Genomic DNA, 25,067 nt, shown 5'->3' with positions numbered 1-25,067 from the left:
TCTCACAGCAAGAACTGGCAAATCTGGTGCAGTCCATGAGGAGGAGATGCACTGCAGTACTTGCAGCTGGTGGGCCACACCAGATACTGACTGTTACTTTTGATTTTGACCCCCCCTTTGTTCAGGGACACATTATTCCATTTCTGTTAGTCACATGTCTGTGTAACTTGTTCAGTTTATGTCTCAGTTGTTGAATCGTGTTATGTTCATACAAATATTTACATATGTTAAGTTTGCTGAAAATAAACAGTGAGGCTGTGTCATAATATAATCTCACTGAGATATCATTTTAACATCCTTTTGGAACTGTCCAGAAACAAGCTACTGGGAGTTATCCTTGGAGTTTGTAGCTTGAAAGAAAAATGACACTCCAATTGAATGTCTGTTAAGTTCCGCATTTTTGAGATGCCACTTCGCTTATTAATGACTGAAACGAACTACAAAAATCTCTGAAACTGGAAACGCTTATCTCCCTCACTGGCTTTAAGCACCAACTGTCAGAGCAGCTCACAGATTACTGCACCTGTACATAGCCCACCTATAATTTAGCCCAAACAACTACCTCTTTCCCTACTGTATTTATTTTATTTATTTTGCTCCTTTGCACCCCATTATTTGTATTTCTACTTTGCACATTCTTCCACTGCAAATCTACCATTCCAGTGTTTTACTTGCTATATTGTAATTACTTTGCCACCATGGCCTTTTTTTGCCTTTACCTCCCTTATCTCACCTCATTTGCTCACATCGTATATAGACTTGTTTATACTGTACTATTGACTGTATGTTTGTTTTACTTCATGTGTAACTCTGTGTCGTTGTATGTGTCGAACTGCTTTGCTTTATCTTGGCCAGGTCGCAATTGTAAATGAGAACTTGTTCTCAACTTGCCTACCTGGTTAAATAAAGGTGAAATAAAAAATAAATAAATAAAAAATTAAGAATTGGCTTGCCTTAGTATGTTGGGCTGAGCTGTGTGAAATGAACAACCGTCTGTCTCAGCCCAAGCCTCGTCAGTGGAGAAAAGTAATTGAAAGATCTGGTGATAGACAGCAATGATAAGATAAGTGTGAATGTTGGAATGTCAGGTGAGTGTGGAATAGTTTAACTTGATTGAATCCTTCTCTTTGTAAAGTGTGCTGAGACCATGTGTGAAAATGCACTTTAAAATTGATACAACTTGGATAGTGAAGCACAAGCTTGGATATATTAATTTTAGCTCAAAGAGGAGCAGTGTCTCAACAGCACATCTCCATCAATCCCTGTTCTGTACCATTTTCCAGGTGGTTACTTAAGCAATAAGGTCAGAGGAGGTGTGGTATATGGCCAATATAGCACGGCTTAGGACTGTTCTTAAGCGCGATGCAACGCGGAGTGCCTGGATACAGCCCTTAGCCATGGTATAATGGCCTTAATACCACAAACCCCCGGGGTGCCTCATTGCTACCATAAACTGGTTACCAAAGTAATTAGAGCAGTAAATATAAATGTTTTGTCATACCCGTGGCTGTCAGCCAATCAGCATTCAGGGCTCGAACAACCCAGTTTATTAAATGCCTTATATCAGGCGTTTACATTAACAGCCTGTAAAGAGAGACAGAAAGAAAGAGAGCGAGGAGAAAGTGGATGGAAAGAAGTGGTGGTAAAGTAAGAGGACCCTAGGGAAGGTCCATATTGGGGGGTGGTAGCAATTATGATTATCATGCATGGCCACAACGTGACCTCTGGTAGGAGGTTCCTAATGGAAGCTGTAAATTGTCCTTTGGTCTCAAGATGCTGACTAGGGAGCTTTTAGAAAACCAAGTAAAGCTCTATGGACCTCTGGACCTGCATGGCCACAATAGGCTTTTGGAACAAATGGGCTTTAGCAATTAACTTCCCTGGTTAAATATTCCGGAGACATCACAGGTTCCCAAAGAAATAGAGTGGGCTGTAAATCAATGCGGATGGTTGATCGATAAGCAGGCAGAAATGGTCAGCAATAACTCTTATAGAGGCGGTATTGCAAAGGTAATTAAATTTGTTTACTTTAAAATCAAGACTAAAGCACATTATTAATGCGAAATGAACTACAGTAGTAATGCTAAATGTATATCACTTTTGTGTTATTTTATTCCTCTGAATGATTAATAATTCATAGACAGCCATTGTAACTACTGTAAGTGGTTAACAAAATGATTTGTTAAGGATTGCATGTACAGAACCTACCATAGTTAGTGAACTGATTTTGAACCATTGTGCCCCATTATTTAGCAAGGTACTTCAACCAAAAGGGGCATGGCAACAAGCACAAAATTAACTTGTGTTCCATTTCAGCACCAGAGGTTTAAATTCATTCAAATTCAAATTCAGATATAGGCTCCAGCTCCAGCTTCATTAGACGCAGAGAGATAGTCAGTAGTCAACCTTCATTCCAAATATCTTTTCATTCTATTCATTTTTCATTCAACTTGTTTGTAGACAAAATCATCAAAGCAAAACTGTTTTAAATCTGGCCTTGTTGTAGATTGAAGTGTTCTTTATGTAGCAAAACTAATGGGAAGATGGAAAGCATAATTAAAAGGCTGGTTTGACAAGACCCCACAGGAAGGCGTTTAATGATCAGATAAGACATGGTGTTCGTTAAGAACTCAATTGGACTGTGCAAGCAAAAGGTAATTGAAGCCAAAGATTTAGGCAAATGCCTCATATCAAATATGGTTTTATAGCTCTCGCAAATGCTTATTGTGAGCCCTCAAATGCGAGTCAACTCTTCACCTACTCTTTCCCTCCTAAAACAACCTGGTCTCAGAGCATTTTCTATTATTCTGTACGTAAATCCATTTAGTATGATATGTTATGTTTCTATGGTATGTATTAATCTGTGGTTGTCCATCACCCGTTTTGTATATGTTATGAATTACAATTCGTATATGTTACAAATCTGCAAAAATATATATATATGTTACGAATTTTAGCTAGGTGGCTAACGTTAGCTAGCTGGCTAATGTTAGGTAGGCTAGGGGTTAGGGTTGAGTTTAGGGTTGGGGAAGGGTTATCCAAAAGGGTTAGGATTAGGGGAAGGGCTAGCTAACATGCTAAGTAGTTGCGAGGTAGCAGAAAAGTAGTAAGTAGTTGAAAAGTTGCCAATCTGCTACAATTGTTAAGTTATCTGTGATGAGATGGATTTACATTTACTATTCTACATCTAGTCAATGAGAGGCTGTCCTCAACAGGAGAGACTCTATCATATCCTGTTTAATATTCAGGACTATGTATTGACGCAGCCTTTTTGCTTGAATGAGATTTGGGGACACCACGAAGCGCATGGTTTAAAGAATGTGTCATGCCATTTTATGAATATCAGAGTATCTTAGAGAGTTTTTTTTGGATGCTTTTGACATTCCTGGACCACTTATGGCACATTATTGCAGCATTACACTCATCACTGGGAGGCTCAACATTACAAACACAGACAGACACCTGGTTCCAAGGGGAATTAGTAGGAAAAAAGGCACAGAAGTAGGCTGAATCTTAGGAATATATGCTGTACCCTAAAATTGATTTGAAAATGATTTAAAATAAGTTTGCAACATTGCAGTAACAAAGGTGTGACATGCTAGCACAGGAGGTTGGTGGCACCTTAATTAGGGAGGACAGGCTCATGGTAATGGCTGGAGCGGAATGGTATCAAATGCATCTATCACATGGTTTCAATGCCATGTGATTGTTTGATGCCATTCCATTTCCTCCATTCCAGCCATTATTATGATCCGTTCTCCCCTCAGCAGCCTCCACTGCTTGCTAGATACAGGTGACTGCCTGGGTAGTCTTTGAACATCTGTTTCAGTGTTTTTGAGCCTCAATAAGTATCTGCTACAGTTACTGTAGGACTTTTCCCAATTAGCAGAATATTATGTCTATTATACTCCAGTGGGGAAAAAACCTGTACCACACTTGCACGAGTGCTGTGCTGACATGGATCTCAATACTCTTGGGTCCAATTTCCTCAGCCTAGCTGGTTCTTGAGGCTCTTGAGAGGCTGTCCGAACAAATCAACAGAACGGTGCTTCATATCTGCTAATTGCATCAAAGCTCCCTGTGCTTCATTGCACCTTTTTTTGTTTGTTGTGAAACTAACATGTAGAACTGTCTAAGACCCGAAGAACCACAAACAAGTGGTCAAAGTGACATTTGATATTGCCGGATTACTGGAATACATTTGATTTTCAAATAGAATTCGGAGGGTGTCATTTGAGGTCTTGCCCATTGGCTAGTATCTGGATTGCTGATCCCTGGTTTATCAATAATACCGTTTCTAATCGATCATGTGGAGAGAAAAAAACTGCTACTTTTGCAGCACTAGCAGAGTGTAGATATCAGTGGATGGAATCAGCCCTTCTTTGTTGCATTAGGACTTTTTGCCGGATTTCATTCTGGAGCACTCTTAATATTTATGCGTGAGTGGTGGAAATACCTGTCGCTTTACCCCCCCCATTTTTGCCATTATTGGAGTGCCTATTCCATCACTGGAGGGAAGCAATTTCACTCACTGGCTCCCCCTCATTCCCATTCGACTGTAGAGAGAAGAGAGTGAGGAGGGGAAATAGCTTTATATTCCTGCTTTAAGTCCAAAGACCAAAAGTATCTCCTCCAGCTGAGCAGGAGGGAGGAGTTGAGAGCTTTCTAGGCAGCTTCTGCACAAAAGGCACAAATCACTGGAAACTGGGAGCAGCATTGCGGATATGAAGAAGAAGGTGATGAGGAGAAAGAGTGAAACAACATCTGAGCAACAGGGTATGTCTTTACAGATTTCCTAAGTGACTGATTGCTTCAGGAATTGAACTAGACCCCTGCACCTGCAACATGTTATTATCACACCCGTTCATCTGTTGATGAGAGACTAGTGTTGGATAATAAAGAGAGGAATTCTGTCGATCGAGAAATTAATGCGTCATTTTTTTATTAAATCGTGATGTAAATCAATCGTGATGTATATCCCTAAAAAGTTAAATACAGTACGTGCCTTTTTGTTTGTTTGGTTTGCAAAGAGTATTCAAGCCTGAGTACTGGACAGCTGTGTGTATCTGGAGCATCGGAAAGGATATTATTTTTATGTTTTGCCTAGGATTTTTGACACCAATTCAACCAGAAAACCCATCATGATTTCTGTATGTAAAATGAATAGCACGAAGCTTGACTAAAAAGACTGCCTTTTGTCTTGAACCGTATGTGTAGCCTTGGAACAGAGATCATTATGGTAACTGCCCCCACATCAGAATCAATCAGCCCTGGGTCTCTACCTAACGATGCCCAGGAGACCACTATCCAGAACAAAACAGGAAAGAGGAGGAAGAGCATGCTCAAACAATCATGGATGGAGATCACCGTAGCTTTCATGAGGAGGACAAAAGTCCACGGGCTGATGTTCGTCTTCTCCCCAGACAAGACCCTGACCCAACGGATCCTTTGGCTCCTGGCCTTCTTTGTGTGTGTGAGTCTCTTGTTCACCTGGTCTTGGAACCGCATCCTCTACCTGATGTCCTACCCTGCCGTTACCAGGATTAAGATGGAGTGGACTCACAACATGTCCTTCCCGGCAGTGACCTTCTGCAACCACAACCTGTTCCGGGTGTCCAGTCTGACCAAGGTTGACCTGTACCACTGTGGTTACTGGATGGACCTGATGCACCAGAACCACTCGGTTTTGGAGAAGAGCCTGGCACTTCTGAGGGACAACCACAAGTACAACCTTCTCAGCCTGCTGGACTTCAACGGCTACACCCCGCCTCCTCGTTACCATGTCAACACCACCGAGATGATTGGCAGGCTGGGCCACCAACTGGAGGACATGTTGCTGGAATGCAGGTTCCGGGGGGAAAACTGTACTCACCAGAACTTCACCACTGTATGTAAAGTAATATAGCCTAGAGATATCACGAAAGACGTCTGTGTGGGGTTGCTGATGTGCGTTTTGTGTACAAGGTATTAATAATTCATTCAATGGTGTGCTTGAATGATATTCACTCTAGCGGATATTCTCTAGGCAGGGTTGAAGACACTGACGTTTTAAGGCTTAGCCACCGGTATGGTGTCAGATGGATTTGTCTTGACCTTGTCCTTTTCTTTTTGTTTTGCTTATACAACATAATGGTTGTTCAGTGAGTTGTAAGAATACAAAAGAATATAGAAACGCCTAGTTTATAGGATGGCATTGATCAGGTAGAAATACGGTTCTTTTTTTTCCTAACATAGATCACAGTTGCGCATTGTTTGCATGTTGGCTGATTTTCGAAGCACAGTGGTACAGTATAACAAAGTCAACCCTCAAAGCTATCACATGACCTCTCGAAACATGAACTTCAGTGTGTGCTATTCAAACCACTCCGCCTTTGTGTCCCTCTCTCTTAGCAGGGAAGAATAATAAATGCATCGATAATTCAAACATTATAAATGAGTACTAATGACAGTTCCAGATGTTTCAAATGAAACACCTGGACATTCTATTGACACTGTCCGTCCATTACATGAGCTTATTCCCCAGAGAGATGGCTGGCTTCATCAGTCAAAATAAGCCCCAGACTGCACTAGAGGTAGTTGAGAAAGAGGTAGTTGTTTGGGCTAAATTATAGGTGGGCTATGTACAGGTGCAGTAATCTGTGAGCTGCTCTGACAGTTGGTGCTTAAAGCTAGTGAGGGAGATAAGTGTTTCCAGTTTCAGAGATTTTTGTAGTTCGTTCCAGTCGTTGGCAGCAGAGAACTGGAAGGAGAGGCGGCCAAAGAAAGAATTGGTTTTGGGGGTGACTAGAGATATACCTGCTGGAGCGTGTGCTACAGGTGGGAGATGCTATGGTGACCAGTGAGCTGAGATAAGGGGGACTTTACCTAGCAGGGTCTTGTAGATGACATGGAGCCAGTGGGTTTGGCGACGAGTATGAAGCGAGGGCCAGCCAACGAGAGCGTACAGGTCGCAATGGTGGGTAGTATATGGGGCTTTGGTGACAAAACGGATTGCACTGTGATAGACTGCATCCAATTTGTTGAGTAGGGTATTGGAGGCTATTTTGTAAATGACATCGCCAAAGTCGAGGACTGGTAGGATGGTCAGTTTTACAAGGGTATGTTTGGCAGCATGAGTGAAGGATGCTTTGTTGCGAAATAGGAAGCCAATTCTAGATTTAACTTTGGATTGGAGATGTTTGATATGGGTCTGGAAGGAGAGTTTACAGTCTAACCAGACACCTAAGTATTTGTAGTTGTCCACGTATTCTAAGTCAGAGCCGTCCAGAGTAGTGATGTTGGACAGGCTGGTAGGTGCAGGTAGCGATCGGTTGAAGAGCATGCATTTAGTTTTACTTGTATTTAAGAGCAATTGGAGGCCACGGAAGGAGAGTTGTATGGCATTGAAGCTTGCCTGGAGGGTTGTTAACACAGTGTCCAAAGAAGGGCCGGAAGTATACAGAATGGTGTCGTCTGCGTAGAGGTGGATCAGAGACTCACCAGCAGCAAGAGCGACCTCATTGATGTATACAGAGAAGAGAGTCGGTCCAAGAATTGAACCCTGTGGCACCCCCATAGAGACTGCCAGAGGTCCGGACAGCAGACCCTCCGATTTGACACACTGAACTCTATCAGCGAAGTAGTTGGTGAACCAGGCGAGGCAAACATTTGAGAAACCAAGGCTGTCGAGTCTGCCGATGAGGATGTGGTGATTGACAGAGTCGAAAGCCTTGGCCAGATCAATGAATACGGCTGCACAGTAATGTTTCTTATCGATGGCGGTTAAGATATCGTTTAGGACCTTGAGCGTGGCTGAGGTGCACCCATGACCAGCTCTGAAACCAGATTGCATAGCAGAGAAGGTATGGTGAGATTCGAAATGGTCGGTAATCTGTTTGCTGACTTGGCTTTCGAAGACCTTAGAAAGGCACGGTAGGATAGATATAGGTCTGTAGCAGTTGAACAAGTTCCATGAACAAGGTATGACAGCAATCCATGCTTGGATTGCCGTCATACCTTGTCCATAGACTGCTTACAGAGTAAAGAAACCAATACTTCATTTTGTCATTTGGGTGAACTATCCCTTTAAGTAGCTGACAGACACAGAGATTTGTATTGTGTGTGTAATTTCAAGTTTTATCCGATTATATCAAATTCCATCTAACGGAAGACTTTTGTCTTCAGGTGCCGTCTTTTGACAGTTTTGACAGAGATTTCCCACAAAGATTAGGTACTTCAATGTGAGGCATGCAAGGCTCGTTATAGGGATTTTATTACATTCGAGCTGCTGTTTTTATAAGGTTAAACCTAAAAGCGTTAGAATTCCAGCTGACATTTTGGTTCTGGCAGGGGCCAGTTGCTCAGAGGGCCTCATTATGGACAGAAGGGGAGAGGAATCTGAAGCCCTGTCATGTCTGTCTGAGCCCATGTGGGTCTGAGATGGGACATGGAAGACTGACTCTGATCTCTGGAGAGAGGCTTTGTTATGCTATCAGAGTCATCCCTCTCTCTAAAAACTTTCACCACAATGGATATTGAAAGGAAAATCTTTTGCCCACGCCATAGGATTCCTCCCTATGGGTTTCCTGTTTCTCTTCAAATGTATAGCTGTGGGACCAGAGCATTGAGCCAGGAACAGCAATGGTGATTATTCCAGCAACAGGGCTTGTCTAGACCATGCTCATGTCTGCCAGTGGCTATTAAATACTGACATATTACGCCCCAGCTCAAACCAAATGGGATTTGGCAGTGTAAAATGAGTGGTGACCTTATCCATCGTAAGGCCTTATTAGTTAGATGAGACACAATTCTCCCGACAAACGGGTGTACCTTGTACACGGTAGTTGAAATAGCAAAACAAGAGAGGCAAGCAAGTCTCATCCCATGATCTTGGATGTACAATATGTCCATGTGTACAGATGTAGGGTCTTCATTTGATCACTCTTTTGTTGCTGAGAAGTTTCCTGCACCAGCTTTGTGATTTACATAAATGAACTGAAAACCCATATTTATTAACAGTATTGCACTTTTCATGTAGCCTACTTTTGGCCAGCAAATAGCCTAACCACCGATCAAGCAACATTATGGACTAAACGTTCAAATCCTGTTGTTGCAGGATCATTTTGCTGTTATATATATGTCTAATTAAGACCCGACATCTGTGTGTACAACGTATATGCCTATACCTTTGTGCTAAATCACTTTTCATTTCCTGTGGTTACTAAGATACACGTGGAGGATAACTGTATGACATACAGTACATGCTTAGTGTAGATAAAAACCCTCAGAGCACTCCATGGCCAATCAATTCCACCTCTGTGAACTGAAATCACTTACGCAGCCAAATGGACCTAGAATTCAAAGGCCTTATTGCCTTTACCTATTTTAACTTTGAGTTTTTAGTTATACCTCACCAGCCATGAGTGTCAGTTATGAAAAGCCAGATGCAGCATTCTAAGAAGCTCCTAAGGCTAACTTCTGCTCTGTTGGCAGACATGAGAGGAAAGTTGCCCATCTCAGGGGGAATTTGTCAAATTGAAGAAAAAAAATACACGAAACGTCAATGTACCTTGTGAGGGGTGCCAAAAGAACACGGTGCTGTTACACTGGGAAATCAGCACCGTACATCTCTGAATCAGTAAAACTAGTTGGGTACAGCTACGGGCTAAATATAGTGTGCGCCAACAGTTAATATTAGGTTACCATTGAGCTGCAATGGCATAAATTCACACTTTCCTAGGGCCCATAATATAAGTCACTTCCTAATATAAATTGCATTTGAACAACTTAATTTAGTGCTTGGTGGGATGGGAGAGGGTGGGTGGGCTTTGCCTATATTGCTTAACAAAAACTTTCTGTTTTAATGGAAAATAAGTAAAAAAATAAGTCCTAAATAAGTATCTAAATTACTCAGGGGGAATATAAAATGGGGCTGGGTAAAGATTGCCAGTTGCTATGTTACCGGTGTTCATTTATTTATTAATTCATCAATCTATATAGCATCTTGTTTGGTTCAGTGTTTTCTCTGATAATGACCTCCGAAGCTTACCTGCCCAGCAACCCTATCCCCAACTGCAACTTGCGGTAAATTAGTCTTGACAGAGAGCAAGACGGAGAGCAACCATTACACAAAGTGACTGTGCTGTTTACTCGCTATGTCAAAACAATGTTGTTACGTTGAATTAATGTCATTGACCTTCTTCTTCTTGCAGATTTACACGCGGTATGGGAAATGCTACACCTTCAACTCTGGCTTGGACGGCAACCCGTTGTTGACGACGTTAAAAGGCGGGACAGGAAACGGGCTGGAGATCATGCTAGACATTCAACAGGACGAATATTTACCTGTTTGGGGAGAGACAGGTGAGTACGCAGTCGTATAACATAACTTAGATAGAATCCCACAATAACTAATCTGTCCATTTTAATGCAGTAATGACTGGATTTTGGGCCATGGTAGAATGAACTTTGAAAATCAACCAGCCAACTGACATGCATTCAAGGTGCCTTCCTAGCACAGCATTTCACCTGGACAGTATTACAACAACAGATGATGCTGTTCAAACACTTATCCAACACAACATTTAATGTCTCCATCTTGGGAAAAAGGGTTCCTTCATAACAGTGCATTTCAACATTGGCTTTACCACAACAACCGATATCCAGTAAAAGACATCCCATTCCCAACACACCACTTAATGCCTTCACTCCGGTTAAGGAGAGGAGCAGAGGTTTCTGTTGTTACATTCTCTGGCCTGCTGTATGTATCCACAGACGAGACCTCGTACGAAGCAGGCATCAAGGTTCAGATCCACAGCCAGGACGAGCCTCCTTTCATTGACCAGCTGGGATTTGGTGTGGCCCCTGGTTTTCAAACTTTTGTGTCATGTCAGCAGCAACTGGTACCTAATGCTCAGCCTCTCGCACAAACACCTTTCCCTCCCTCTCTCCCTCCCTCCCTTCCTTCCTTCCTTCCTTCCTTCCTCCTCTCGCTCTGCTTTTTGTCCGTGTTTTTATCCAAACCTCCAACCCTTCTTCCCCGTCTTGTCATTGGCTATACCAACTGTGTCTCAGAGCCTGGAGCAAAATCAGTTGTGTTTACCATTCATGCATGGAATAACATGCAGCCAGAGCATTAGCTAATCCTGGACAACAACAAAAAACAGTCTAATGACTCTGAACTGAAGTAGTAACAATGTGGTATTCACTACCCACTATGTATCCAACAATGGATACAGAGGGAAAGACGGATTGGATGTACCAAGCAGACACTGTCTATACATTTATTTACACTGCTATCGGTGGGCCAGAGCTAAAGTACCCCACACATCTCCGACAGCTCAAAAGTACATTTTCCATATAATGTTGCTGGCAATGACTGAAGTAGTATAATATCGCTGGATGCTGCATAAATTGGATTCAGTGATGCGTAATAACACTGTGTTGAGAGAAACAATAACATTCGGAAGACTTTGGTTTGCTTTTCACAAAATGCGTAGAACCATAGCAAGCCGTTGTTAACTTTTTTTGTAAGAAGGAAAACCATTTCAGTGTGAACTTTACATTTTCCGGTGTAACAAAAAAGCAATGTAGCACAATCACCGTGGCTTTGCAAGAGAGGGCAAAAAAATGACTAAACTTGAATTACTGGCCGTGATTAAAGTGTAGTCAGAATTGGCTCCCAAGAGTAGCACGCATTCAGCAGAAATGACACGTCTTCAGAAGCTCTATCGCTTAAATCAACTCCACTCAGTAGAAATACAAATCACGGATAATTGAGCATATCTGGTACAGCGTATCAAACAGATGTTCTAAGGATTTCATTTACCTTGTCTGGATAAATTTCAGATGATATTGAAATTAGAGCTGAAAAAATACTTTAGGCTATAGGCTACAGTGCCTGTAAACACGGTCCTATAAATTAGCCTATACCTGATTGGCCCTGTGACCAGTCAAAATGGAGCAATATTCCCTAGTAGGCATCAGCCAGTTGTCAGATACGAATATTAAAATAAGGCAATATTAGGACCTCGAGTGTCATTTTCATACCGAACTGAACTGAAACGTCCCCGAGAACTCCGCTTTCCTCGTGGTCGCAATGGCCATCCTTTTTTTCAAATCCTTAGGTCATCTATTTCACTGTCCTGCCTGTCACTAACTGTAACCACAGGGCAGGATAACAGCACCCTTGTCACACTGTACAGTACACAGATTCCAGATTATGGCAGTGAATGTCAAACATCAATTTCCTTGATCAAACATTAAAATAATGGAGCCTTGTAGACTTAAAAAAAATGATAATCCTGAATCTCAAATAGCTAATTGGCTAATGCTATGGGTCATTAACATACCCTCTTAGCAGAGTCTTTTCCCTGTAATCAGTGGAGAGAGAGAGAAGTAATAATGTTCGGGGTATGCTCCCAAATATTCCCTGGACTTCATTAATAGAACAGGGAGGTATGCCCATAATACCCACATTGATTTTCACATTAAAACCCCAACCAAATCAAAACATGTCATGAAAATGAGTAATCATTTTAATGTGAGAAAAAAAATACTGTAGCATCACACTGTTGAGGAAAACTCGTTCCAAGGAACAGGCAGAGCTCATTATTCTGTTTATAAGAGTTTATTCAAGCAATTGCAGGAAAGCTCACACTCCGGATGAAACTGGAGAGGAACTGAACTATTGCTGATGAATTATACTTCATCTACACAAAGAGCTGTTTACCCTTCCTAGGGGAGGCAAGCTTACATGAGAGATAAGGGGTACTTGGCTCCAATTTCTTAAAGCGTCATACAAACAAGAACAGGTTCTAACCAGTTTTCACAGCCTACGTGTCTAAGATTGGGGAGTGATAAAGATCTTTAGAGCCTAAATAGATATAACAAGATTTCAGCCTTTGCTGGGCCTTTAGACAAGGAGACAGTAACAAATCACTATTTTGTGCAGTGTATGAAGAGGGTACTGGATATTTGTGGAAAATTACCAGTGATATAGGACATATAGTATTATTCAACGAAAGCATTTACATAGCATTAGACTGCAACAGACCATTTTGCCCCAACAACACACTATCAAACCTATTGCAATAACATGCCACTCAGCCTGCAGCTTATGAAGTCCTGCGATTATAACTTGAAACAGTGACAGGAAGGTGAAATATAGCTGTGATCTATTGACAGATATTTCCTTTGGAAACCCCTTTATTGTGAAGGACCTCAAAAAAGTGTCATCGGAGTCTCAATGTCATGTTTTATACACTCATTGAAGATACAACTTAGTTTCTCTTCAGAAGTTAGTGAATACTCAGGGTTCGGGGTTTGTATAGCTTTTCCTGCTGACTGAGTTACAAAATGTAACTATCTGGATTATAAATAATGACCAGAAAAATATTTGAATACATGAAAATTACACCTTGACCTACAAGTTATTCAACAAGTTATTTTATCCCAAAGAAGATTTTCTATCAAGGGGCTCTTCAAAACCCCTCTCCTCCATATTCAAAAGAATAACATGAGATTATTGCTTAAGTGCATCTCTAAAACAGACAATTGGACACCACAATCCAAACAACTTTGAATTCAACTGACTTTCATTGTAAAATAGCTGTTGTATATACAGCAAATTAATCTCCTCTAATGACTAGAGCAATTCATTGACATTAATTGTACTGAATTGATTATTGTGCCATATAAACCTGGACGGATTCAACTATCATACTAGTATCACCATCTCAAATCAAATCCAAATTGATTGATACATTTTTTAACCCCATATCCTTCTAATCTTTATAGCTTTTCAAACCCTTTTCAGAGGAACTGATGAATACATCTTATCATACGTCCCTTCACCAGAACCGCCCATATCTACCTCACTACAACCACATGATACAAACATGTAACCCTCTCACAATCTCAGTGGAAGACAAGTCTGACCTAAAAAAACAGTCGTTAAAGGACACATTCATTATATACCAACAAAACATAGAATCACTTTGGTGTTGAAATTTGGAGCAATATGTTTACAAACATGTCCACCAATCAAGCTTTGAGCGGGTATGATCAATTATTGCAAGATGGCTGAATGACAAGAAATCAACTTTCTGAACTAATTTGGGCTGGTGTCCGCAAATCTGGGCACAGCTGTTTTGGGGCTCAGTAAGATGAACACCAATAGGCTGGATGGCTGGCTGACTGCTTATATTCGGGGTCCAAACCAAGGGCTTTGACAGATGTTGTCCTATTCGTTAATGCATCACTGTTACTGCTCTCTGTTAGTTGGTGACGTGTTTACTGGTCCCTCCCCCAGATGAGACGTCCTATGAGGCCGGAGTAAAGGTTCAGATTCACACACAGTCAGAGCCTCCTTTCCCCCACCAGCTGGGCTTTGGGGTCGCCCCCGGCTTCCAAACGTTTGTTTCCTCTCAAGAGCAGCGGGTAGCGTACCGTATGTCTGTCTGGGTATGCTGCATGTATGCCACAAGCTAAGAGCCACCCAATTACATTCCCCCTTCAAGTCTTCATGACGGAATGGACCAATCATCTCCCTCCATGTGGCTGTAGTGACTACATTTCAATGTCTGTCCCTTCCTGGTTAATCTCTGTCTTCTGTCTCATTATAACTACCATCACTATGGATTAGGAACACATAATACTATCCTTTCCACTTCAGCTAACACATCCAGCAGTCATTATCCATTCTTTGTTTTCATACAAGCTGTTGTATATGGTGCAACCAGTATTATTGTGCAGTTGTTTTGTTTGTTTTCTTGTTTAGGACTTTGCATTTGAATGTTTCAGACTGGTAGGATACTCTTCATCTGCTTAATGTCTCCTAATGGCCAATCGTTGTGTTTAATGTGGCCCTTTTAGAGCAAGGTTCTATCCGTCTAGAGGATCTGATATTTCCTCCGTGTTTTTATTTCCTAAAGGGACAATGGTTATGAGAGCCTGTAGGCTTATTGAAGACTTCAAGTTTTACATTTTAAATCACTTCAAGACTTATGCCGGGCGTACACAACTTTCAAAATCCAAACAAAAGGATCGACGCTGCTACAGATGAGAAGCAGGTGCAGGGAGTGAACATTTAATAGCAACGGACAAGGAATAGGACAGGACAGCGTCGTGACATGAACACATAACGACATTAATACAGACGCAGGGAACAAACAGTGGAGCAGACAGAAATGGGGAAGGCAATCAACAAAGTGAAGGAGTCCAGTGAGCGCTAATGCGCGTAATTATGGTGACAGGTGTGCGTAATGAAGGGCAGCCTGGCGCCCTCGAGTGCCAGAGCGGGAGCAGGCATGACAGAGCCTCTCACATTAAACAACCGTCCTTCCTGTTGTTTTTTGTCTTGCACACATAATGGTGCAGTCTCATAAATGTTTTAAGTCAGACATTCATGCTTGCCATACAGTTGAAATATCTAGCCAATACATTTTGAACGGAATAACATTACTTGGGAACTTCAGAGCTGTAATGATGAGACACTTTGGCTTTGGTTAAAGGCAAGTATAAACGCATACTAGTAGTAGTCATCGCTCCTGCTTGAGAGTCTACACATTCTGGGTGATGCAATATAACGTCATCATCTCACTGGCTTCTTCTCTGGCGAGCTATCATTGGCTATTGCTGATCACCGTTCTCAAAACTTGTCATTGCCACATTGTTTAGTGTGCGAACCACTAAGTTTGCAAGACAACAAAAATACAGGGAAGACAGTTGTTTAATGTGAGGCTCAACAATGTTCTAATTTTGAAAGTCGTGTAGTACACCTGGCATTACTTGTTGTTGGGTTGGTATCCAGGTCAATTATGCCTGATTGTTTGTACCGCTGAGCAGCTTTTTTTTTTGCAATACTGTTTGTTGAATGCACAAATTGACTGATGACGATAAGCAGCTAGTATTTCTGGAAGTCTTAACAATGACGTTTTGTTAAGTAGATTCGTAGTACTGTTAGATTTTCAAACCTTTGAGTGAAGTTTGCTGTACTGTTTGTATCATATCACACTGCAAATAGTTTATCAGGGAAAGTACCCAATCCAACATAATTTGAATAACATTGTGGTTTTTGTTACCATACAGTACATACATCATTATCAGCTGCATTCATTCCTAAAATGTAGGAAGTCAAGGTTTGCATAAAGTCTGTCAAGACAACAATTCCATTGTATTCATCTAAAAACCTCACAAACATACCTACATACTGTAAACAGTAGAACATTCCCTGGGAAGTATTTAAAACAATAATTCCCCATTAATTGTGGTGTCCAGTCTGAATTGACATATTTACAGATTATATTTGCCCTGTCTCCATTACCCTCCATGGTACTCTGCTTTCCTGTCAGCACGAGACCTGACTTGCATCAGTGATTTACTGCATGGTGTCTGCCTGCTGCTTTCTGTGAGCTGTGTTTACCAGCTACACCGTCGTCTGAGTGGAATATTCTTGTAGATGTGAACAGCATCCAGAAAACATGTATTTCATTACGCTCCCTTATTAAACGTTTGATACTTTTCTGTTTAGTTTTTTTGTCTGCTTCTGTGCACTTTTTATGTTGGGTTTCCTGCTGGGCTGGGATTGAATAGCTGTTATTGACAGTGGTTCCTGTACTGTGCCAACATACTGAGGGGAAACCTGTGCTCTGTTTTTTCCCAGCTTCAGTACCTCCCTCCCCCTTGGGGAGACTGCAAGTCCACTCCCATCGACTCCGAGTTCTTCTCCACATACAGCATCACAGCCTGCCGTATCGACTGTGAGACACGCTACCTGGTGGAGAACTGTAACTGCAGGATGGTCCACATGCCGGGTACTCACACACATTGGCTTGACCATCACATAGTTCACCAATGGAATAGGATGAAGAATGTTGTTGTTGTTGTTGTTGTTCTGCATGGGGATATGTAATTATGTTAATGGGATGAAGTTCACATTTATATTTTACACCCCCCATTTATATTTTACTGCCCTCTCTCTCTTGTTGAATAGGGACCTCAATGGTATGCACACCCGAGCAGTACAAAGACTGTGCAGACCCAGCTTTAGGTAAGGCAGACAATGGTCATGATATCTATATTAGGAATATGAACTTGTTATTAGTAGATACACCACACAACATTTTTATGAAAGCCCTGAAGCACAAGGCAAAAAAAATACAAATACTTACTCTTGGAATTATCTCGTTTGAACGACTTAGTATCTCGTGTGAACGACTTAGTATTTCGTTCAAACGATTTTTCAAAAAACTATTTAGTTATTATTTGTTCTAATTTAGACCTCATATGGTTTGTGTAATGGTTGCTGCAGCCATTCATTCACTGATTCCATCCATTGATATTATTATTCATTGACAGTTCTTTGACAGCCTAAAGCCTGTCTGCTTTGAGTGCCAGAGCATGTAAGTGGGCGAGTGTGGAGCGAGGAGCAGAGCATAATTAGAGAAAATTTTAAGAAATGTTGTCGGCCTTCCCTCCCACTCCAATTTCGCTCTGGTACAGCTCAGCCACAAACTCGGGGCATGCTCTGCCTAGCATTTTTAATTTCCTTTATCCCTATTCTTTTAATTAGGCCTTTTCGGTTGTAATTATTTAGCCTGCCCCACCCACAGTAGCCTTTATTTAGTTTACATTCAACTTTCCAACATTAGGATACGTAGTTTATATTTTGAAGGACTTCAAATGTATTAATGGATGTTTTAGGTAGGCAATACATAGGCTACTGTAAAATGTGTTTTTTTGCTTTTTTTGGGGGGGGGGGGGTAGAAACACCAAAATATAAATCAATTTAATGAAGCTAAAATATATAAAATAAATAATGAAGGACCAGTATCAGCTTCTTTTCAGAAATTAAAGGGAATAAATCATCTCAAACTTCATCGGTCAAGACTCAAGCACCAACAAGCTGTGCATTGAGCATGGGAAATGTGCTCTACAAATTAATTATTATGTAATATAAATATAATAATAATAACAATTATTATTATTATTATTAAGGCAGGAAAAACACATCTAAAAGCTTAATAACATAACAGAATATTAGTGGGAATATAACTATAATATAAACAAGAGAAAGGAGAATGGAATATACAGTGCCTTCAGAAAGGTTTCACACCCTATGACTTTTTCCACATTTTGTTGAACCTGAGTTGAAAATTGATTTAATTAAGATTTTGTGTCACTGGCCTACGTACAATACCCCATAATTTTCAAAGTGTAATTATATTTTCAGACATTTTTACAAATTAAGAAAAAATGTAAGCTGAAATGTCTTCAGTCAATAAGTATTCAACCCCCTTGTTATGGCAAGCCTAAATAAGTTTTAGAGTATAAATGTGCATAACATGTCACATAACAAGTTGCATGGACTCACTGTGTGCAATAATAGTGTTTAACATGATTTTTGAATGACTACGTAATTTATGTACCCAACACATGTCCCTCAGTCAAGCAGTGAATTTTAAAAACAGATTAAACCACAAAGACCAAGAAGGTTTTCCAATGCCTCACAAACAATGGTTAGAATCACCTTTGGTAGTCTATTGATAGATGGGTTAAAATAAAAAGCAGACATTGAATATAACCTTAAGCATGGTAAAGTTCTTAATTACACTTTGGATAGTTTATCAATACACCAAGTCACTACAAAGATACAGCCATCCTTCCTAACTCAGTTGCCAGAGAGGAAGGAAACCGCTCAGATATATGAGGCCAATGGTGACTTATAGTTACAGAGTTTAATGGCTGTGATAGGAGAAAACTGAGGATGGATCAACAACATTGTAGTTACTCCACAATACTAACTTAAATGACTTGCACAACAAACAAAAAAATTCTCCAAAACAATAAGGCACTCAAGTAAAACTGCAAAAATGTGGCAAAGAAATTCACTTTATGTGCTGAATACAAAGAGTTATGTTTAGGGCAAATCCAACACATCACTGAGTACCACTCTTCACATTTTCAAGCATAGTGGTTGCATCATGTTATGGGTATGCTTGTCATCGGCAAGGACTAGGACATTTTTTATGATAAAAATAAACAGAATAGAGCACAGGCAAAATCCTGGAGGAAAACGTGGTTCACTTTTCTTTCCAACAGACACTGGGAGACAAACTCACCTTTCAGCAGGACAATAGCCTAAAACACAAGGCTTACCAAGATGCTTAACCAAGTTGCTTACCAAGTTGCTTACCAAGATGCTTACCAAGATGACATTCAATGTCGCTGAGTGGCTTAGTTACAGTTTGACTTATATCAGCTTGAAAATCTATGGCAAGACTTGAAAATGATTGTCTAGCATTGATCAACAACCAACTTGACAGAGCTTGAATATATTTTTTAAGAATCATGTGCAAATATTGTACAATCCAGGTGTGCAAAGCTCTTAGAAACATACCCAGGAAGACTCACAGCTGTAATCACTACCAAAGGTGATTCTAACATGTATTGATTCCGGGGTGTAAATACTTATGTAAATAAAATCAAAAGTTAATTGTTAAAAAATAAAACGTTTTCACTTTGTCATTATGGGGTATTGTGTTTAGATTGGTGAGAACAAAAATCTATTTAACATTTAACATATTTTGAATTCAGACACAACAACATGTAACACAAACAACATGTAAATAAGTCAAGGGGTGTAAATACTTTATGAAGGCACTGTATTCGAAAAGCCTGAATGTAAGTAGACCCCTTTCCTGCAGTCAAATTACCTAGTGGCCTCATGGGCAGGATGGTATTAATACTTTTCATAATTTCATCATTAATAAGCATTCTTTCTTTTTTTTTACACCGAAAATATAGTGTTTTTATGTCAAAAGGTTTTGTTATATTTCAGTCTCCTGTGATGTAATATTGGGATGCAAACTTCAAATGTAAGACATTTCAAATCTATATCTGACATTGTACCGTACAGGTGTCTCCGAACTGACAAGGTAAAAATCTGTCGTTCTGCCCCTGAGCAAGGCAGTTAACCCATTGTTCCCTGGGTGCCGAAGACGTGGATGTTGATTAAGGGGCGGCAGGGTAGCCTAGTGGTTAGAGCGTTGGACTAGTAACCGGAAGGTTATAAGTTCAAACCCCCGAGCTGACAAGAAACAAATCTGTCGTTCTGCCCCTGAACAGGCAGTTAACCCACTGTTCCTAGGCCGTCATTGAAAATAAGAATTTGTTCTTAACTGACTTGCCTAGTTAAATAAAGGTAAAAAATAAAATTTTAAAAAGGCAGTCTCTGATTCAGAGCGGTTGGGTTTAAAGAGGAAGACACATTTCAGTTGAAGGTATTCAGTTGTACAATGGATGGAATCAGTGAATGAATGGCTGCAGCAACCATTACATGGTCTGACAAGCTACATAATCAATGAGGCCTAATTAGATAAAATAACAATGACTTCAATCTAGATAATAAGTTGCTCAAACGATATAGTATCTCGCTTGAATGATTCAGTATCTCGTTTGAACAACTTTTTTTTACTAAGTTGTTTCAATAAGATACTAAGTCATTTGAACGAGACACTAAGTCGTTCAAATGAGTATACTAAGTCGTTCAAACAAGATAATTCCAAAGTCTAAGTATTTTTTTAAAATGCTGCCTTTGGCATCAGGGCTTCTGTAACATTTTAGTAAGCTTTTATACAATTTTGAAATAAGGAACTGCTGAAAAGCAAAGGTTGTTTTTGCAGCATATTTTAAATTGCACTACTTTTCAAATCAAATCAAATTGTATTGGTCACATACACATGGTTAGCAGATGTTAATGCGAGTGTAGTGAAATGCTTGTACATCTAATCAAACAATTTCCAAACAACTACCATATACACACAAATCTAAAGGGGTGAATGAGAAAATGTACATATAAATATATGGATGAGCGATGACCGAGTGGCATAAGCAAGGTGCAATAGATGGTATAAAATACAGTATATACATATGATATGAGTAATGTAAGATATGTAAAAATTATTAAAGTGCCATTATTTAAAGTGGCATTGTTTAAAGTGACTAGTGATCCATTTATTCAAGTGGCCAGTGATTGGGTCTCAATGTAGGCAGCAGCCTCTCTGAGTTAGTGATTGCTGTTAAGCAGTCTGATGGCCTTGAGATAGAAGCTGTTTTTCAGTCTCTCGGTCCCAGCTTTGGTGCACCTGTACTGACTTCGCCTCCTGGATGGTAGCGGTGTGAACAGGCAGTGGCTTGGGTGGTTGATGTCCTTGATGATCTTTTTGGCCTTCCTGTGACATTGGGTGTTGTAGGTGTCATGGAGGGCACGTAGTTTGCCCCCGGTGATGCGTTGTGCAGACCACACAACCCTCTGGAGAGCAATGCGGTTGAAGGCGGTACAGTTGCCGTACCAGGCTGTGAGTTGGAGGCATGCATGGCCACGCTGTCGTGGGTGAACAGGGAGTACAGGAGGGGGCTGAGCACGCACCCTTGTGGGGCCCCATTGATGAGGATCAGCGGAGTGAAGATGTTGTTTCCTACCTTCACCATCTGGGGGCGACCCGTCAGAAAGTCCAGGACCCAAAAGCACAGGGTGGGGTTGAGACCCAAGGCCTCTAGCTTGATGATGAGCTTGGAGGGTACTATGGTGTTGAATGCTGAGCTGTAGTCAATGAACAGCATTCTTTCCTCTTGTCCAGATGGGATCGGGCAGTGTGATGGCGATTTCATTGTCTGTGGACCTGTTGGGGCGGTAAGCAAACAGAAGTGGGCCTAGGGTGGCCGGTAAGGTGGAGGTGATATGACCCTTGACTAGTCTCTCAAAGCACTTCATGATGACAGAAGTGAGTGCTACGGGGCGGGGCGGTAGTCATTTAGTTCAGTTATCTTTGCCTTCTTGGGTACAGGAACAATGGTGGCCATCTTGAAGCATGTAGGGACAGCTGACTGGGTGAATTGTTTCCAGTAGGCTATATTCTTATCACCTTTTTGAAAACATAGACTCCCGTTCAATTGTCATCCTCCACAGACTTCTTGGTAGAAAAGGACAATGACTACTGTGTGTGTGAGACACCATGCAACATGATACGCTATGGCAAGGAGCTGTCCATGGTGAAAATACCCAGTAAAGCCTCTGCCAAATATCTGGCCAAGAAATTCAACAAAACTGAGCAATACATCGGGTAAGTACCTGGATAGTAAAGTGAGTTAACATAAGTGGTGTAGGGATCATATGTTTGCATTTTGATAAGAAACCTGTCATGAATGAAGCATGATTTTGTTATCCACAGTTCACATTACGATTGAGAAGTAATGCAAAATGTCTCAGAATTGATAAACAAAATCAATCAATTGTATCTCTTAAGACACCTTTTGTATGTGTTATTTTATTATTCCTTTTTGTCCCTAGAGAAAACGTACTAGTCCTGGACATCTTCTTTGAGGCGTTGAATTATGAGAAGATTGAGCAGAAGAAAGCGTATGAAATTGCAGGGTTGCTTGGTGAGAGATTCTCTTCCCTACCAGGCTCATTATCTGTTTTTACAGACTGAGAGAAAACGTACTAGACCTACAACTCAAATCCTCAGCAAGCACTGGGCTAAACTCCTTTTGAGGCTGATTTCTTTTTAACCTTTTCTTTTAGAGTCTCGGCTGAATGTGTTTTTTATATTGTACTTTGAAAGAGCACTCAGCCAGGAGAGGCAGATAAAAAGCCATGTCTGGATGGACAGTCCACAGTCTCACAGTTTCCGCTCAGCTGGCTGAGATACTAAGAGTTCAAGTAAATGTTTCAATAAGGGTTTAAGGCACTATGTTATTACCTGACCGACTGTGTGTTTGCCCTGTCCATGTCTGTTCATCTGTCATCCTCTTTTCAGGTGACATCGGAGGTCAGATGGGTCTGTTCATTGGAGCCAGTGTTTTAACGATACTGGAAATTTTCGACTACTTATATGAGGTAAAGTGGAAGCACTCACATTTGTTTAATCACCTTAAAGTATTCTGAAGTAGTACTGTAGAGTTAATGATGATGAATTATCTGAATTTAATCAAAAATAAGATAAGTCCTTAACCTAATGATATTGTCTGTCTATATGGGTTGAAGTGTTTGCATGTGCCTGGATTGTTGTGAGGTTAACGAGATGTTCTTTTATTTAGGTATTTAAGGATAAGGTTTTGGGTTACTTCATGCGCAAGAAGCGACCACAGCGTTGTCCGAGCGACAATCTGGTAATTTGAGTCTCACACACTGCACTGGTTTGTAGTTCTGCACTGCACTACAAACAAAATAAAGCAATGTAATGTTTCAGAAACTCAAGCCTTTTTCATGACTAGTCAATGACAGAGGTGGAACACTAATCAATGTGAGCACTTTTTCCTTAATTATAGACAGTATATGCCCAAAGCCTGGTTCCAAGGTAGTGAAAAATCCCTGGGTTTCTGTTTCTGCATGAGTTGTCTGCATGCACGGTTGCTTCAATCTTGGAGTTTGGCCCATAAACTGATGTGGAAGAAAAGGTGAGGGAAAATATGTCCTGGCCCTTACTCCTGAGATAACTGCAGCTACATGTACCAAGAAGGTATTTTCCCTACTAATATTTATTTTTAAAACTCTCTATTTTGATAAGACTGAACGGACAGGAAAGCTTTAAAATACAATTTTGTTGTTGATAGTTAAACCTATCAAATATTATAGATTTGGACACTTAGACATAGTTTGACTTTTAGTCATTTAAACAGCTGAAAAAGCTAGATGTGTTTGATAATTATATTCATAGATATGGTTCTGTATTTTTGTTTGTTTGTTCAAATAAAAGATATGTCAGGTTTATTCAGAGCATTCTATGTGACAAAGGATAGAGAAAAGTAAAATTGTTCAACTGGATGTACCTTATGAAAGATCCACTATTGGCATTGAATCCTGTCATTATATACACATTGTGTGAGCACTATGGCTGCGTTACACAGCCAGCCCTATTCTTTTTTTGTCTTTTGACCAATCAGATCAGCTTGGAAAAGATCTGATGTCATTGGTCAAAAGACCAATTATTGAAGAAAATTTAAAAAAGATCAGAATTGGGCTGCCTGTGAAAATATCAGCTTGGTAGTGATGGAACCGATCATATCTGAACAGTTAAATCTGGGCAGATGGAATAAAAACATCCCTGTTTCCATGCTTGTTACCTTGTTTCATAGTAAATCAACAGAGTAGAGTTTTAAAAATACCTTTGTGGCATTTCACATCAAGTTTTCCTCAGGCTTTAGATGGTTTAAATCAGCAGGAGCCAACAATGTTATATTACATACTGGACTGGAGGCATGTACTGCAACATGAAACAAGAACAGGGAGCTTTAGGTGGATGTAATGCTGTGTTTCACTACCACATATAGTTTCTCCACCCATGTCATGGACTCATCCATTATTGAAGGCTTTCTTTGCATTAAAACATAATGATAAGCCATTTGTGATACCTTTGACTCTCATGTTCTCCAATCCTCTCCTTCTTTTCTGCCAACTCCATTCACCTTCTCTCCTCTCTAACCACCCAGTGAGTCAATCTACATGAGATAAAGTGCTAAATGAAAACAGTATGAGACAACCTACTGTATGCTAAAATAAGTCATGCACATGAGTGTTAAATGTAGTGATATAATAGTTCTAGGACTACTTACTTTACATAGTACATTAGATGTACTAAAATGAAGAGAGCAAATAGCAACCATTTTCTTAACAAGATACAGTATGTTTGTGATTTATATTATTGAATGATGAATATCTACCTTTTTTTAAGCATTACAAAACATACATGGCAGAGACTAGCAATGGTTTCTTGCTTTCTCAAATTGATCTGATTTTTGAAACTTTCATTGAAATCAAATGGCTGAACGGAGGTAGCTCTCTGTGACCTTTAAGTATTAGTGTGCAGCGTTCTTGTCTATACTCAATCGATTACACAGGGCTGTAGGCCTAGCCGTTTTGCACAGACAAACTTGCTTGGAGCCAATTGTTTTACTTATCAGCTCTGCATTTGATATTTTTGGGGTCACCCTCATCTTTCTATTTTTCATCATGTCTATTCCAGGAGTTTCCAGAGAACCCAACCAGCCCTGGTGTCACGCCTAATCATGCCCCCAGGTAGCAAACC

General features: G+C 40.4%; 1 protein-coding gene across 3 annotated transcripts in view; it reads left to right on the top strand.

The window, feature by feature from the left end:
* The window catches only part of LOC112226800 (acid-sensing ion channel 1C-like), a 185,854-nt gene that overhangs the window by 157,743 nt on the left and 3,044 nt on the right, over positions 1 to 25,067 (top strand). Inside the window, exons 2-10 of one of the 3 annotated variants that reach the window (XM_024391357.2) lie at positions 10,191 to 10,341; positions 14,291 to 14,418; positions 16,643 to 16,793; positions 16,973 to 17,029; positions 21,950 to 22,103; positions 22,331 to 22,422; positions 22,800 to 22,879; positions 23,080 to 23,151; positions 25,005 to 25,057. In XM_024391357.2, the coding sequence (XP_024247125.1) occupies positions 10,191 to 10,341; positions 14,291 to 14,418; positions 16,643 to 16,793; positions 16,973 to 17,029; positions 21,950 to 22,103; positions 22,331 to 22,422; positions 22,800 to 22,879; positions 23,080 to 23,151; positions 25,005 to 25,057 (938 nt within the window). Of the gene's footprint in view, positions 1 to 10,190; positions 10,342 to 10,752; positions 10,881 to 14,290; positions 14,419 to 16,642; positions 16,794 to 16,972; positions 17,030 to 21,949; positions 22,104 to 22,330; positions 22,423 to 22,799; positions 22,880 to 23,079; positions 23,152 to 25,004; positions 25,058 to 25,067 lie in introns of all 3 variants that reach the window. The other 2 variants (XM_024391356.2, XM_024391358.2) reach the window with 2 other exon arrangements.

This window comes from Oncorhynchus tshawytscha, linkage group LG28, assembly GCF_018296145.1.
Source record: "Oncorhynchus tshawytscha isolate Ot180627B linkage group LG28, Otsh_v2.0, whole genome shotgun sequence".
Classification (NCBI taxonomy): Eukaryota; Metazoa; Chordata; class Actinopteri; order Salmoniformes; family Salmonidae; genus Oncorhynchus; species Oncorhynchus tshawytscha.
The sequence above is the reverse complement of the archived record's forward strand: the minus strand, read 5'-3'. Positions and strand labels throughout refer to the sequence as shown.